The sequence below is a fragment of the Phaenicophaeus curvirostris genome, chromosome 2 (assembly GCF_032191515.1).
Source record: "Phaenicophaeus curvirostris isolate KB17595 chromosome 2, BPBGC_Pcur_1.0, whole genome shotgun sequence".
NCBI classification, from domain to species: Eukaryota; Metazoa; Chordata; class Aves; order Cuculiformes; family Cuculidae; genus Phaenicophaeus; species Phaenicophaeus curvirostris.
This window is the reverse complement of record NC_091393.1, coordinates 27,586,736-27,602,900: the sequence shown is the minus strand read 5'-3', so window position 1 is coordinate 27,602,900 and position 16,165 is coordinate 27,586,736. Positions and strand designations below refer to the sequence as shown.

Sequence of the window (16,165 nt, the reverse complement as noted above, 5' to 3'; positions counted from 1 at the left end):
TAGAAAACCTCCCACCATCTTTCACTGGTTTGGGGTCCGAGATGACGTTCTGCAGCTGAAAAGCTTTCCCTGAGCAGCATGTTTTTAATGAAGCGAGAACAACATTGTGAGCCCAAACTGCCTGCAGAACACCATGAGTAGAATTCATGTTCCTTACACATAACAAAACCAGTTTTGGGCTGATACTGTCATAGACAGAGTCCTACCATTACTTGTTTTACAAGAAAAAGGTGTTTTTAAGGTTTTTGTTAGTCAAATATTGGTAGGGAAGTTCTTAAAATTTTGTCTGACTTCTATTTAATACAATAAACCACTGTGAAATTAAAACAGATGTGATTTACAACGTATGATACATAACTATATACCAGTTTGTATGCAAAACTTGTATCCAGAATAGAATGTTTCAACCATGCTTTACCTGATTTTAATTCCATTTTTACAAATTTTGATATTAACTCTACCGAACCTAAAGTAAATGCTACCGATTCACAAATGGATCATAAGTAAACAAGTCAGGATCAGGTATCTCCAATTTTTGCAAAATTTCTTGTGAGTGTTAATGTACCACAGACCAAATGTTTTTTATATCTTCATATGAAGTCTTATATAATCAAGAATGGTCTCAGAAATAATTTTACCTTGTCTTAAAGTTTAAAAGCTGTTTTTTCAAGGTAGTGGGATTGACTTTAAGGCTTAGAAAAATTTTTTTTGTCCGTTTATGTCAATGAAAATACTTTCCATTCAAAAGTAAATGTAATGCATAAGATATTTAACAAAAGGGTGTTCTTTTTCATATCAATTTCCCTCACTGTGAAAAAGGGAAATATGGCAGTTTCCAAAGACACTGTAAATGGATTAAATTTTGTGCAAGAGATACAGTTCACAACAATAAGTACTGCAAAGCAGCAGCCTATGGGAGACATTTATGTAAGATGTAGTTCACTGCATAAACTGTTTCACAGTCTTCCATTTGACCTTCCTGAGATGCTCTATTTATCTTGAAATTCGTGGTTTTCTTGTGGCTGAATGGGTGTTAAGGCTGGAGATCTGCCTATTCCTAGTTCACATCAGGAGGTTATTCTCCCAAATCCACATCGGGGGCATTTAATTAGCAGGAATGTTTGAGAATATAGTGATTTTTTAAACAATAGTTTGTCAGAGTTTGAATACAGGATGTAAAAAATCATTCTGAAAATAGATGGTTAAAGTTTGCCTTCACCAGCCTGGAAAGAGAAAAGCATTAGTCAATGTTTAGATGAGATCTGTGTCAATGCTAACCAAGCGAATCAGAAATCGGAGCAAGGAGCAGTAAAGAGATGCTCAGGGATATTTGGCTTTAGGCTCACAAAATCAACAAGCGATTTTGGAAAAGAAGTGCATTACTTTAAAAAATAGGAGGAAAACCTTTTTTCTTGTAAAACTCGCGTAAAGGCAAATTTGTTAGCCTCTTACTCGAGGCAGCTTTTCTGATTCTGCAGTGCATGAGAGCTCCAAGCCCTAAGGTACAATAGAGCATGAGCACTTTTCTCTCTCTGCCTGTGTTCCCGACTGTGAGCAAAGTGTTTCTGGGCGAGCGAGCTGTTTTTTACACTGCAGTACGCGGCTGCACGGTGCTGTTGTGCTGCACAGCCATTTATCCCTGTTTGTACCCTCCGACCTCTCCAGCACTCTGTGCAGCTGTTTAGGAAACTACTCCTGCAGCTATTAGACTGCGAAATTAAAGTGGCTCTTTCATGAGATGTTTATGGTATAAACCAAACCTGCACTGCCTAATCTTATGGGAGTTGTAGAAGGGGAAATTGTACAAAAGCATGGGCTTTCAGCCTTTATTAATTTTAGGGAGGACCAAAGTAAGAAAAGACACTGCACTTAGGGCACAACAACCCTGTGCAGCTACAGACTAGGAGAAGTCTGTCTAGAAAGCTGCCTGGAGGAGAGGGACCTGGGGGTGTTGGTTGACAGCGACTGAACATGAGCCAGCAGTGGCCCAGGTGGCCAAGAAGGCCAATGGCATCTTGGCTTGGATCAGAAACGGCGTGACCAGCAGGTCCAGGGAGGTTCTTCTCCCTCTGGACTCGGCACTGGTGAGACCGCTCCTCGAATCCTGTGTTCAGTTCTGGGCCCCTCACCACAAGAAGGATGTTGAGGCTCTGGAGACAGTCCAGAGAAGAGCAACAAAGCTGGTGAGGGGGCTGGAGAACAGGCCTTATGAGGAGCGGCTGAGAGAGCTGGGGGTGTTTAGCCTGGAGAAGAGGAGGCTGAGGGGAGACCTCATTGCTCTCTACAACTACCTGAAAGGAGGTTGTAGAGAGGAGGGAGCTGGGCTCTTCTCCCAAGAGACAGGACAAGAGGGAATGGCCTCAAGCTCCGCCAGGGGAGGTTTAGGCTGGACATTAGGAAAAAAAATTTCACAGAAAGGGTCATTGGGCACTGGAACAGGCTGCCCAGGGAGGGGGTTGAGTCACCTTCCCTGGAGGTGTTTAAGGCACGGGTGGACAAGGTGCTAAGGGACATGGGTTAGTGTTTGATAGGAATGGTTGGACTCGATGATCCAGTGGGTCTCTTCCAACCTGGTGATTCTATGATTCCATGACACCAGGGTATATGCCATGACAATAAGAAGCACGATTCATTTTCAAGTGCTCTGCTTAATGTTACCCTGGAACAGTCTCATGAGGCTGCAATTATTACTCAAGTGCTGTTCCATACAGTCTCTGATTCTAGCAGAAGAAGGAATAGTTTCATTTGGAACAGTTTTAATGGTCTTATCAGAGCTTCCTGCCCTCACGGAAGGGATGTCTCCTTTGTTCACATAACGTGCAAACTGCCTCATACAGTCTGACAGGTTAGGGTGAAATGGCACCAATTTCAAGTTATTGAATACCACACTAAAAGCTCTGCTGTTTCTTTTGCTGTTACCCTGACAGCTGCAACGTCCTTTCAGTAGGGACAAGGAATCCCAAAGCAGAGGCAGATGGATGTCGAGTGTAGAACCTGGGAGTATTATCTCAGGCATACAGTCCTTCTCACTGCTCAGGATGTTTGGTGTGATCCACTTTATCTACCTCTCTGAGACTTTCTGAGCATTTATTAGCTCTGCAAACTGGACCTTAAAGTCATCATTTTCAGTTGCTGGAAAGAACACGTACAAATATTTCAAATATACACAAGTACACAAACAAATTGGCTGATGGTTGAACTTGAACTACCAAGAAAGGACTGAAATAAAGTAGAATGATAGTGTTTATCTTTCTGGAAGTGAGCCTGTAAGGAAAGGCTGCATCTGTACTGCCCACAGGAGGCCAAACAATATGCTCTCTGCTACAGCTTTTAAGACTTATTAGAGAATTATAAGACTATGTAGGCAGGGACCTCTAAATGTTACATAGTCCAAACTCTTGCTCAGACCAAGTCTAGTTGGAACAAGTTGCTCAGGAACTTGTTCAGTCCAGGTTTGAGTATCTCAAACATTAGAGTCCCCACAACCTGTTTCAGTGTTTGATCAGCCTGATGATAATTATTTATGCTTTTATAATGAATTGAGCTTTGTCATGTTGAACTGTGTCCCCGCTCTCAATCTTCAGCTGTGCAGTTCTGAGGAAACCTTTGCTATGCCTTCACCACACCATCCTTTCAGGTATTCATAGACAGCAGTACGATTTCTTACACTTTTCTTCACAAGAATAACAAGCCAGCTCTCTCAGCCTTGTTTATCAAGTGCTCCAAGCCCATAAGCATCCCAAAACACCTTGCAGCAATTCAAACTTGCAGCATTATGTTTGTAGTCCTTAGAGCACTGGGAAGAGTAAAAAAGACATTGTATCAAGTGTCACTTCATTAGGGCTCATTTGTCTGCCCTCTGTCTACTCCCTGGAGGTGTTTAAGGGATGGGTGGACGAGGTACTAAGGGGCATGGTTTAGTGTTTGATAGGAATGGTTGGACTCGATGATCTGGTGGGTCTCTTCCAACCTGGTTTTTCTATGATTCTATGATTCTATGATTCATTTGTGACTACCTCAAGGCTGTAGGATGCATCGCTCATAGGAGTGGTCATAGCTGCGGTCATGCCCAGCCTGTCCTCCTTGCAGGTAATTTCCTGACTGGACCTGCCTTAAGATTTTTTCCCTTCAGTGTTATTGAAATCTTGCTTAACATCGCAGGCCTGAGGTAATATCAAGTAAATAATGAGGTTGTCCTTAGAAGTAAGTATAGGTGGAGCATGAGTCTTGAGTCTATTGCATCAAAAATTAGAGCATGTCTGAGCATTGCTCAGAAAATAGTATAAACTCATGCAGAAAAACAGTGACAAAACTGGATTTCCCTTAGCTGTACTGTTCATTAGCCTTCTTACTAGACCAAACTGCCTCTCACAGTCTGATATAATTCACACTCAGTATTTTCAGATTTCTTCACTTGGGCTTCTGACAAATGTTTTTAGGCCTAGAGGGGAAAAGCTGCTTGTTTTTGTGAAATAAAAACTGAAGGATTTTTACTCTTTTGCTGTTGACTCTTCACCCCCAAAATAGAAAGCAGAATCTCTGCTTTGTCTGTCCGGGAAAGCAAAACCTTTCAGAGTTTGTTCCCCTTCTCCAAAAGTTAACCTGCCCCCATAGCTGGATGGTGTGTGTTTTCAGATAGAAACACACACACTTAGAAGAGATTTAGAAGTCCATCCAGTATAGAAACTTCATGGTAGAGTAGCACTGCTCAGTGCTAATGGGTACAAGGCAGTGACTGCGTATGGAACAAAACATTCCCCTCAGCCTTAGGATGAGGGGCATGGTTTAGTGTTTGATGGGAATGGTTGGACTCGATCATCCGTTGGGTCTCTTCCAGCCTGTTTATTCTATGATCCTATGCAAATAGTCACCTAACATTTTACACTGAACCATTGTTTGCCTTATCTTACCTTTCTGAATGTGCTCTGAAAAGCGTCTTTTTAATTGCTCTTTTGAAACAGGAGAAAAAGAAACAAGCTGTTAATAGTGAAGAAAATTGCAGCCCATTACATTTTCTGCCATTTGGATTATTGAATTATTTTTTATTTGCAAACCTCTGAGACCTCATGCTGCCCATGATAAATATCCTACATAACTCAAAGGTGTTTACAGCCCTATTCATTCATGGCTTTGCTGTAATGCTAGACTGAGAGGGCTCTCATTAGAGGTAGGACCACTACTTCTTTCTTAATTACACAGAGCTAGAAATATTCCTGCCTATTTTGCAGCCTTAGTCTTCCATACTAATATTTGATATACTAATTTGAAAAAGGATATATAAAAAGGACTTTCTCTGTGCTCTTATTCTTTCCATCCTTCCCACTCAGCCTTTCCTTTCCCCTTGACATTTGATCCAACTGTCTCTATTCTTGTGATCTTCTGGAATCCTTCTCTTGATCAAGTATTTGAGCGTGCACAAGTTGAACAGTTCTGTTGAAAACCAACCAGAATAACTAAGAAATGGCTAATGCTGGGTTGTGCCCATTGTCTTCCTAATTTTTTCAGTGAATTGTTAAGGACACAGACTGTATGAGGGTTGTTAATTTGCTTCCCCTGCTTTTAGCAACCCCAGTCTGATAGGTTTTCTCAATGTTTCTTGGAGAAGCGCTGATTGTTTTGAGTATTTCAAACCCGTAGATGTTGAAGTCACCTCAAACCTCCTGGAAGTTCTCAGGAAGTGACAGATTCAAGGTCATACTGCTGTGCCCACCAGGCCTTCTGGTAATTGCTTCACCCGGGAGAAGACATCCTGTCACACATATGAAGTACAAAAAGAGCAAAACATGGAAGAAGCAGAGACATAGAGCCACAATTCAAGAATCATGCTATTGATAATTTTATGGCGTTCAAAGCAATGGGCAGGCAACTGACATAACCACAATGTAACTCTTATCAGGGAAAAAAAATTAACTTTAAAGAGTGCATTTTTAAACTGCTCAGCATTTGTTCTAATTTTAATTTCCTTTATTTTTGTTAGAACTTCCATTTACGTCATAAAAAAAAAAGTTAGTCTAGTTGTAAGAGCTTTTGTAGGCACCTCTTAGGGTGAAGAACACCAAAATACTGCACCTGTGCTACTGTCTTCAAGTGCTTCTCTTGGACCCATTTTTACATACAGGCAGCAAGAGAAATCAGTTTACTGGCTGTTCTACAAACCCTGACCAGACCAATCTTGCTGTGCAGTGACAGTGGCAGATATTCCTCAGGGGCTGAGTGATTCTCATTTTAATAAACCAACCAGGAATAGGACATTCTTCTTCAGAAACAGATGCATCCACCCAAAATTACTGAAAAAAAAAGAAGCCTATTTGGGTTTGTTTGGGGTTTTTTGTTTTGTTTTTATCCAAAGACAAGCTTGCAGCAGTGCTATTAGGAGACAGAGAACTCGCTTTGCTCCTAGATGTGAGGCGTACTCTCTTAAGGCATTTTTCTCTGTGCCTTGATCATCTAATGTTATTCCTTCGCTATAAAAACGAACCTTATTTTTCAATGGCCGAGGTGTTTGGAAATGAACATTTGAATATGCATATGTTGGAACTGATTCATCCCTGGTGCCAGGAAAGGCTTTCTGCTGCGGGGAGGGGATCTGCAGCTGGGCTGTGCTGCCTGCAAGGCAGGCGATGCTGGCAGGAGAGAACGCGTGGGCAAGGTGCCCGGGGAGAGAGCTGATTCACAGCTTCCCCCTGGCAGCTCCTGCGAGCGGAGCACCCCCTGGGTGGTGCACAGAAGCTATTTCACGTTAGGCACATACCATGCCTTTGGCAACTGGCATGTTAGGCGGGATGTGCTGGTGCGAGGTGTGAGAACAGCGGGCAGCGCTTCATGACACTCGCTGCTGGGAAGCTGGGAAGTCCTGACTGCTAGCAGAACAGGCAGCACGCAGAGGTGGGAACTGAAAGCACAGGAATAGTTTGATTTTTTTTTATATTTTTTTATTTTTTTTATTCTAAAGCGATATAATTAATTTAAACCCATCGCGTGTATCTGTGCATTCGAGTGCACGACAGTATTTTAAATGCCAGCGTGATGCATTTAGGTCTGCTTATAGGAAAATGGATTTCAGTGTAATTAAAAAACATGTCATGTTCTTTCTTATCCCCACACAGCTCAAAAAAAATGCAGGAGTGCAATATGGATAGTACTAGCAGCTAAGGACAGAGAAATTGTACATGCAGAAAGTCAGTAAATTAATTACATTTTACCTAAAGAGAAGAGTATGCAGCCAGCCATACCCAGTTTAGAGCCAGTGACTTGCTGGGGATTTCTAGAGGCAAGAGCAGAGACAGAGCAATCTCTCAGCAGAGATAGAAAACACTGAAGTTACTCCACGAAGCTTCTGAGCCAAAATTATTTTAGTCTCATGCCTGGATTAGCTCCATAGGCCTGGCATCATTCCCTTATGGACAGAAAGACTGTACAGTGAAAGGAGTAACAAATCCTTCCATTCTACACTTCTTTCCAATCTCCAACCTGCACTTCTCCCAGTGTTTTCTGAGGGGGCTCAGCAATGCCTCACCAGGAGTGATCCCTGGCTGGATCCCCTGCTCTCTTGCCCGTTCCTGCTGGAACTGCACTGGATTCAATGCCAAAAAGCAGTTGACAAGATAGAAAAAGATTTTTCTCAATTCACTCTTTTGCTGTTCCTCTACAGAGGTATTATTTTTGCTGGCTCTTAGTATTTCCTCTGATCCTCTTCCTTTCTGTCTTTTGTGGGTTTGGGGTTTAAATTTTCCTGTTGCCTCCAATGAGGCCTGTTGTGTCAGTAACATTCTGCTAAGGAAGAAATATTATCAGTATTTTACATATGAAAAAGCAATATTTAGCACTTTTAATAAAACTGAATTTATGTGATTAAGTACTCCTTCTATTTAGGCTGAATACAGGGAAATAGTTGACGTGAATCTAAATTGAACTTCTTTTTTCATTTTTGGCTTACAATGCATCTTTATGAACATTTGATATTTATAAGGTTCTGACTTCACATGCTTTTGTAGGCATATTTGTGAGGACTAGAACATAAGTTTAGCCTTGAACATGAAAAAATAGACTCAAGATCCACTGAAATATTCATTAACTGCATGCCTGTTCCACAGTTAATGTTGCCTCTTGAACCAATTCAAATGAGCTTCAAATAAGCTCTGACTACAGTTTGCAAAAGTGCCCAGTGGTTCCGCTCCCTTTGAAGCCAGTGATAAAGCTTACAAGGACTTTAATGAAAATAAAAGAGTGCCAGATACTTAAAATGACTCATTGTGTCTCGACAGCCAAGAAATTCTATGTTAAGGTTTCAAAAAACCCAGCATTTTCTCCCCTGACATAGTCATCTCAGCAGTGTGAGAGGACCACACGCATCTTCAGCAATGTGAGAGGACTACGAGCAATGCAGACTAAGGGAGAGAGAAAATCAGCCAGGAGAAAAGAGCAGGGGGACAAGAAGGCTGACGAAAGAAGAGGTAAATGGAAAGAAATAACAGAAGCAGAAAGAACTATCAACTTCAAGGTTATTAGAGACCATGAACGGAGGAAGGAATGAGGGAGGAGCAGAGAGTGAAGATATCAGCTAAAGGGGACAGAGAAAAATGAAGTAAAAGGAAGGCAGAAAAAAATTAAAAGTGACAAGAACGGACAAAGAAGAAGGAAAAGGATATGGAAAATGAAGCAGTAAAATATGGAAGAGAAACACTGCAGGAGGAATATGAATGGAAAGCAAAACACGTGGCAAAAGCAAATGGAAGCACTTGCTCCTCTGTAGGAAAAAGAATAACAAATTGAAAATAGGAAGAAAGAGGCATTAAGAAAGAAAATGAAAGGAGTAAATTAGAGAGTGAAGAAGTATGTAGATGTGCAGCTTCATTGAAAGGAAATAAGAGAAAAGAAATCCATCCTAACAAAACAAGGTTTTCATTGTAAATTCACAGATAAGTTATGCAGGTAGAGGGCTTTTGTCTAGGCAACCAAAGAAATTATTGAAACATCACAAATTCAGAAGTTAGATGCTGTCATGAAAAAGTAGACAATAAAAGACAACGGAGTGAAAATGGAAGAGCATCTGTGTTCCTACTGGAATTAGACAACTTTTCTTCTGTGTCTTCATGAGGAAAAGGATCAGCAGCTCTCCCTCTTCACATACTTAATTAGGGCTTGACAATCTATCAAAATGCCTGGGACTGAAAATAAGATTTAGAGATTTACACATCCATATTGCCTTCACAGAGCTGGCTAGAACAGTAATGACTGGGGGCATTGCTCTGACTGCTCAGGAAGGTAAAGGCAAAATGAGTTGCTGGTTTCTGTCCAGTTCCTGCTAAATAGGTGTTTTCATAAAAATTACCACAACCCTTACTGGAACTGACACGCCTGTGGCCAGAAAATCTCCGCTGAGGACCACACAGCTCTATTTATGATCTCTCTTCTCACCCTGGAGTGCTCCCTGCAGGTTAGTGGTGAGTGACATAGGAAGGAACTGAAGGAAAACTTGCTCTCACTTTTGGCCTCTCAAATAATTTAAAAGGGAACTTTTTTTTGTAAAGAGCTGCAAACCTCTTGGTTTTTGACAGCCACTCAAGTTTGTAGAGACATAGACATTCAATAACCCCGCCATACCTTGCAGAAAACTCAATTTCTTAATTTGACAAGTCTTTTCATCCCTTCCCTTTCTTGCCTGCTCCCCTTTTTTTCTCCTTCTTCACACATTCGACTCAGGGAACTGCAAACACACAAACTTTACAGGTTGTGCCTTTGTAACCTTTTGTTTCTGGACTACCTGACTAGGAAAAAGAAACCCTACAATATTTTGCTTATGAATCTGCATGTATTTTCAGAAGACATATGGCTTTATAGCTGCAAACAGAGCAGTGAATAAGAATCTCTACTTCTAGCCCATTTTCCTCTTCCGTATAAAGTCATTTAGGCTCTCAATGTCCCAGTTTTTCTCTGCCAAATTCTTCCCTTTTTCAAAGCAGCATTGTGAGATTTTATCCATGAATGTTTGTAAAATACTTTCAGGTCTTCACACGAAACATAGAAATGGAAAGTATTATTGTGTCTGTCTTCCAGCCTCCCAACCTATGAATTCCATTCCTGGTGATTCAGCCAAATAAAATAGAATCTCAAATATGTGGAAACTACCAGACAATAAAAAAAATAGTACATTCTGCTGAGAAAAAAATCCCACGGGAAACAATTATATTTCTCCAGCCTTTCTGAACTTTCAACAGGAAATCACACCTCTGCTATAAAAATTGACAGCATAACACAATGGGAAAGATATAATTTTCTATTAAATCCCAGTTTCTTTGGAGTGTGGAGCATCCTGAAGAATCATTGTGAATTTTTGCCCAACTTACTAGTTTACTCTTCTGTTCAATTCAATATGATTTTTTTTCTGAGTTGCTAGCTGCATCTGCTTTAAATATTTAATTAGTAATTTATAGATCTGATAGACTTATATACATGTGTGTTCCTTTACTTACTCAAGGGAATATTGGCTCCACAATGTAGTAGGTATTAAGTGCTGTAAACCAAGCAATAAAAGGAATATCAGTGTTTAGAGCTGTAACACCAACAAGTCATGAAAGCTATTTTTGTAGCAACCCAAGTTTGGTGGATTCTAGACAAGACTGTGATGTCTCATGGCATGGGCAGCATGAGAAGAATTAATGGCATCATTTTGGTTGCGTGGGAGAAGATTTCCTCAGCACAAAAAAAAAATGTTATAGCTTGCTATAGTTGGAATTGGCTATGCTCTTCACCTTTATTAGTGACTGTCATTATTTCTTTATTTTTAGCGTCTGCTGAGTCCTATTATTAGAATCATAGAATCATAGAACAGTTTGATTTGGAAGGGACCTTAAAAATCATCCAGTTCCACCCCTTGCCATGGGCAGGGACACCTCCCACTGCATCAGGCTGCCCAAGGCCCATCCAACCTGGCCTTGAACACCTCCAGGGATGGGGCAGCCACAGCTTCCCTGGGCAACCTGGCACCCTCATCGTGAAGAAATTCCTCCTTATGTCTAGTCTAAATCTGCCCCTCTCCAGTTTATACCCATTGCCTCTTTGTAAACAGTCTCTTCCAGCTTTCCTGTAGCCCCTTCAGGTACTGGAAGGTCACTATAAGGTCTCCTTGGAGCCTTCTCTTCTCCAGGCTGAACAACCCCAACTCTCTCAGCCTGTCCTCATATGGGAGATGCTCCAGCCCTCTGATCATCTTTGTAGCCTCCTCTGGACCCGTTCAAACAGATCCCCCAAGAGTAGTAGTTAAAATAAAAGTACACAGATAACATACAAACCTGTTAATTACTGTGAAAACTGCATCCTAACTTCATAACATTCCCTTTCCTTTGTGAAAAAAAACAAGCTGTAGTAATATGGGCAGTGTGCCTGAAAGTACGCAGAGGGAAAGGACTTGGTGCAGGGCATAAAAGGGCCCAAGGGTGATTGAAGGGCCAAGAGAAACTGTCCTTGATGATTAAATTAAACATTATCTCCCTGCTTAGTGAAATATGCAACCATGTCTTACAATGACCTGACTTTTCCTGTGGTTTGCTGAATCTGGGCTTGCATCATTCTAGAGCCAAGGCTTCTGTTCAAACTTATACATGTAAGTGAACCAAACCTTAAAGACAAGATTGGACCGAGATGGAAGTAGAATGCAGTGCACTGCTGAATATTGACTGAATGTTTCTGAGAGAGAAAGAGAGAGAGGGAGCCTGAGCCCAAGCCTGAACCCAGCTCTGAGCTGTGGTCCGTCTGTGTGCACTTCAAGAGCTTCCAGGAGTGCTGCCTCCTCTCTTTGTTTTACTAGGATTTTTAGAGATAATTTATGTTTTAATATAAATTTTAAATGTAAGTCAACCTAAGCTATACACAGTAAACTATGTGTACAGGATGAAACTATGTTAGTGCTGTCTTTTCACCTTTGTGTAGCATCCTATTTGTCTCATGCTCGTTGAGCTATAAATCTAAATATGTAAGCTACCTATAAGCTTATCCAGCTCGTGTAGACCTAGATAAAAGCCTAGGAATACAGGTTTAAACGTGGATCTTAGTTGTAGTCTGCTATGCTGATGTGAGCTGTTTTTTCTGCTGAACTGAACTTGCAGCAAGACATTTAACCATTGGCATTTGGAAAAACTCTCCTAGAGCCAATTTAGATATTGCATGCATTTCCACCCCAGTCCCAGGAACTTTCCTAAGCTCCTTCAAGATGCTGAAAGTCTTTTTTAATTCCTGCACACCTTCAGTCCTTTCCCCAGAGAAGAATTGGTAGTGGGGCTTAAGTGTATTTATCTGTTTGGCTCCCACCTTTTTTTCATTCCTACTATTGAATCTAAGCCAAATACTGAATCCAGCTGCCACAGCTGTTGCTATTCTGCTGCCTGCCCTGCTTTCTGCTTATGCTTATATTCCCCAAAAAGCTTTTCTGTGATGTTCTGTGAAAGGAAGGAGACATCAAGGCGGTGCTAATTGCATTCTCCTTCACTGACAAACTCTTTCTTTACTGGATGCCCTGAATTTGTGGTAAAGAGCTAGTGTTATTTGTTCTGAACTTCACTCTTTACAGGGTAAGTTCCTTTTATCACCTCAGTCTTTACAGTGCTGAAGTTTTTCCTTTGCTTCAATAAGCTGTTATGTAGAGTCTACAAATATATTTCTGATCCCGTCAAATTACATTCACTTTCAGTGAAGAAACCATATCTCTTTTTCCACTTACTCTGATATTCATTTTCAATGGGTTTCACATCACTTGCCTCCTAAGAGCACCTGTAGGTACATTTTTATGGCACATGTTGCCTGTGATTGGTTAAGTCAAATATGTAGAGGTAGCAGTTGGTAGTAAAGATGTAGGGTATATACAAGCCCTGTGTATGATCAGACATTCTGAAAATACCAACAGTTCCAGTGGTACAAGGACTTGTAGCTGTCTCTTTACCTAATCTGCTTAGGATAGCAAGTAAATATTGTAATAACGTTGTAGCTGTAACAGACTGCTGTATATCTGCATGCTATATTTCACTCCCTGTAGAGCAGAAACATCAGTAAATAGAAATGTTCCAGGATTTTAATACGTTCTCATTAACTGCACTAAAGATTTCATCTGTTACACTTAGGTCAATATAAGCTTAGAAGATTTGAGACCAAATGTTTTACCAAAATCAAAATCTCATAGGTCTTTCTAAAATCCTTGCCTACATAAAAATTCTCTTCTGGTTTAATCAAAAGAATGATCTTAAACTAATGTGAACTTTACAGAGTCCCTTGTGAAGATTCTTGGTTCAGTTTACAGCAGGATGATTTCTTCTTCAGCTTCAATTGCTTAAGATTTTTTTTTTTAAAGACACAGAAATAAGTTAGTTTTTAAATTGTGTAAGACCATCCAAATGCTTGAGGTGCAGTGGTCTAATTTTAAGACTGATTCTAGTGCATCTTATAAATCCTATTTGTTAAGACACTATCATGCCTGTCACTAACAAAAGTCTTGGAAAAGTTGAGAAAAAACATTGTTCAGTTTTGAGAATAGCTTATTCTCAAAAGGAGTGAGAAGTCTGTAGAGGAAAACGGTGGCTTCAGAAGGAATCCTTGTAGTAGCTCAAGCAGACTGCAGAGGAACGGTCTCATGGCTCCTTGATCTTTATGCATTTCAATACCATGGACATCTAAAGCCAAAGTTTAGTCAATTCCTTTAATTACTTCTTATTCTCATATCTTTTCATCCAACATATTTAGATGCTTCAGTCAGGCTTCAGTGATGCCACTGGTCTTGAAGGAAGCAGGAAAGAGGCATTGTAGATCACTGAAGATACCTAGCATTAAAAAAAACCCACACAGAATGAAAGGGTTCCTCTCCACAACTCTCAAAAAGTCTGTCAAATCCAGAAATAAACCGTGAGAACATCTAAATATTTAGATATGAAGTACTTAAAATTAAGACCATTTCTATAAGATGCCCTAACCATTTATTTTTTTAACTTAAAGAAATAGCTTAAATTTGTGCTAGCCATGTGCAACCACAGCAAAGAACAAATGGTGAGGGCAATACAGACTGAGCTATGACTTCTTCACCAAGGGCCATATTTTTGCTTAATTTGTGTCAGAAGAAGGTGCAAAAATTAGAGGTTTTATCTTTCTACAAGCAGAAAGATTAATGTGTGATGTCAACTTGTAAGTTGGTCTTTGAGATATTAAGAATCACGGTAATACTTGTACCTTCTAATGAAGGTCACGGTGTTGTACTTGGTCCTTTGCAAAGACGTAAAGCAAGACAAAAGGAGAATTGTCTTTAGGGATGTTGTTTAAACTTCTTGTCCAAAGCATATAGGCCATTTATTACACAGAAAAGGAACCAATGATGTAGTGAACCCTAGAGGCTTTACCAGCTTACATCCTGGAACTCCTACCATATTTTAATGTCTCCTAATGAGTAACTGAACTAGTCCTGATAAAGAATGTTTGAAAACTCTGTTTAACAAATTCCAGTTTAATTTATCTCTTTCAAGGTTACATTAATCATGATTGAAGTTTGGTCCTTCTGGTCTCCTCAGAAGTAGGTAATGCTTATTAGCTTTAAAGAGACAAAATTCAGCTTACTGGAAGGTGACAGCCCCATTGTACTGAATTCTGCGTTGCTTAATTCCTGATTTTAAGAAACTTCCAAGACTCTGCAGAAACCTTTGAACGACAAAAGTTTACTGGTAGGATCAACTTCGAAGAAAGCGCACATGTAACTAAAGGGTGAAAGCCAAAATCTGTATGAACTCTGTATGAACTGGATTCAAACAGTGAAAGAATTCGATGTTATGGAAATCTGATGTTTCAGAATGCAACATCTGAATTTGTGCGCATGCTTTTTTGAATTTGAATGCTTTCTTCAAATGAAGTTTTCAAGCGTGGCTGCAAATTCAAAACTCAGTCTCTCGAAAAGTGACTGGAATTCATGTAGCATTCATCTGTTCAGTAAAATGAATATAAATTAATTCTTCCTTTGTCTTTTCTGTGATTTAGTGTAGCAATTTGAATACCAACTAATGATTTTACTTAGCATTATAATTTCACTTATTCTGTGGTGATCACAATCAGCTTTGCAATGTAGAAAAAAAACACCCATTTTTTTTTATTCTTTGATGGCTGTAATGTCATTCAGCTATTAGGAATTCCACTGATGACTGTATCAATGACTTCTCTGCCTGGTGGTGTAGGTTGGTGTTTGGGTGGGTTACCATTTATCTGCAAGAGGCCAGAATTACTGTCCTGTCTACGCATTTCCTTTTTCCTCAGGCATCTCCTTTGCTTCATGGAGAGGTGGAGGGATCTCTCCATGGTGTGACCTCCTGATGCTGTGTGGTGGGATTAGAGCAATAGCTTTGATGGAAAACAAAATGACTTGCTGTAGTGTTAGCCATTACACAATGGGAGTATCCCACTTGCTGTCAACTCCACTCATTCCTGGTGGTGGTGGGGATGTCAGGTTGCTGCTGGAAATCTCCACTGATCTGCTGATACTAGAGCTATCCAGAAAGCATTTGTGTGGGCAGGTGAGGAGTAGCAGACAAAAACATTTTATGAATACAACACCTATGTTTGTCCCCAGGGTGAAATTAAGCTCAGGGTTAGCAATGGCTAGAGGTCCCCAGGGCTGGCACCTCTGGAAACAAGGACTGAGCCACTTAATGTTTCTTTGGATGGGCAGCTGTATCTTTCCTGACAGTAACACCGCTCCCTGTCTCTTTTATTACTATTCTAGGTGTCCAACCCCTGGGTGTGATGGCTCTGGGCATATTACTGGAAATTATGCTTCACATCGAAGGTACGTAAGTAGAAGCTTTTGTTCTTTAAATCAAACAAGTGAAGGGCTATAAGGGACCTCAACAGACTACTCTTCCCTCTCTCAGTGCTGAAGCAGGTTCCAGTGCTGGATGTAGGCATTTATTAGTCTAACTCATTCTCTTCATCACCAATTAATAACATTTCTCAGTCTTACTGTGGCTTACTACCCAAACAGGTAGGAAGATTTTTGCTAATGTCTAGCAAAAGCTTTGTAGAAATCTATTCCAATTTTTTTACCTTCTCTGTTAGTCCAGGGAAGCAATTCAACGATCATAAGTTTCTGCTGCTTTACATTCCGAATGACTTAATTCTTCTTCTCACAATCTAACCTTTCCTCCAC

General features: G+C 40.4%; 1 protein-coding gene across 17 annotated transcripts in view; it reads left to right on the top strand.

Moving 5' to 3' along the window:
- MYT1L (myelin transcription factor 1 like) overlaps positions 1-16,165 on the top strand; it is a 333,318-nt gene that overhangs the window by 286,399 nt on the left and 30,754 nt on the right. For all 17 annotated transcript variants that reach the window (XM_069851546.1, XM_069851547.1, XM_069851549.1 and 14 more), the window contains one exon: positions 15,743-15,805. In XM_069851546.1, coding sequence (XP_069707647.1) covers positions 15,743-15,805 — 63 coding nt within the window. The remainder of the gene's footprint in view (positions 1-15,742; positions 15,806-16,165) is intronic.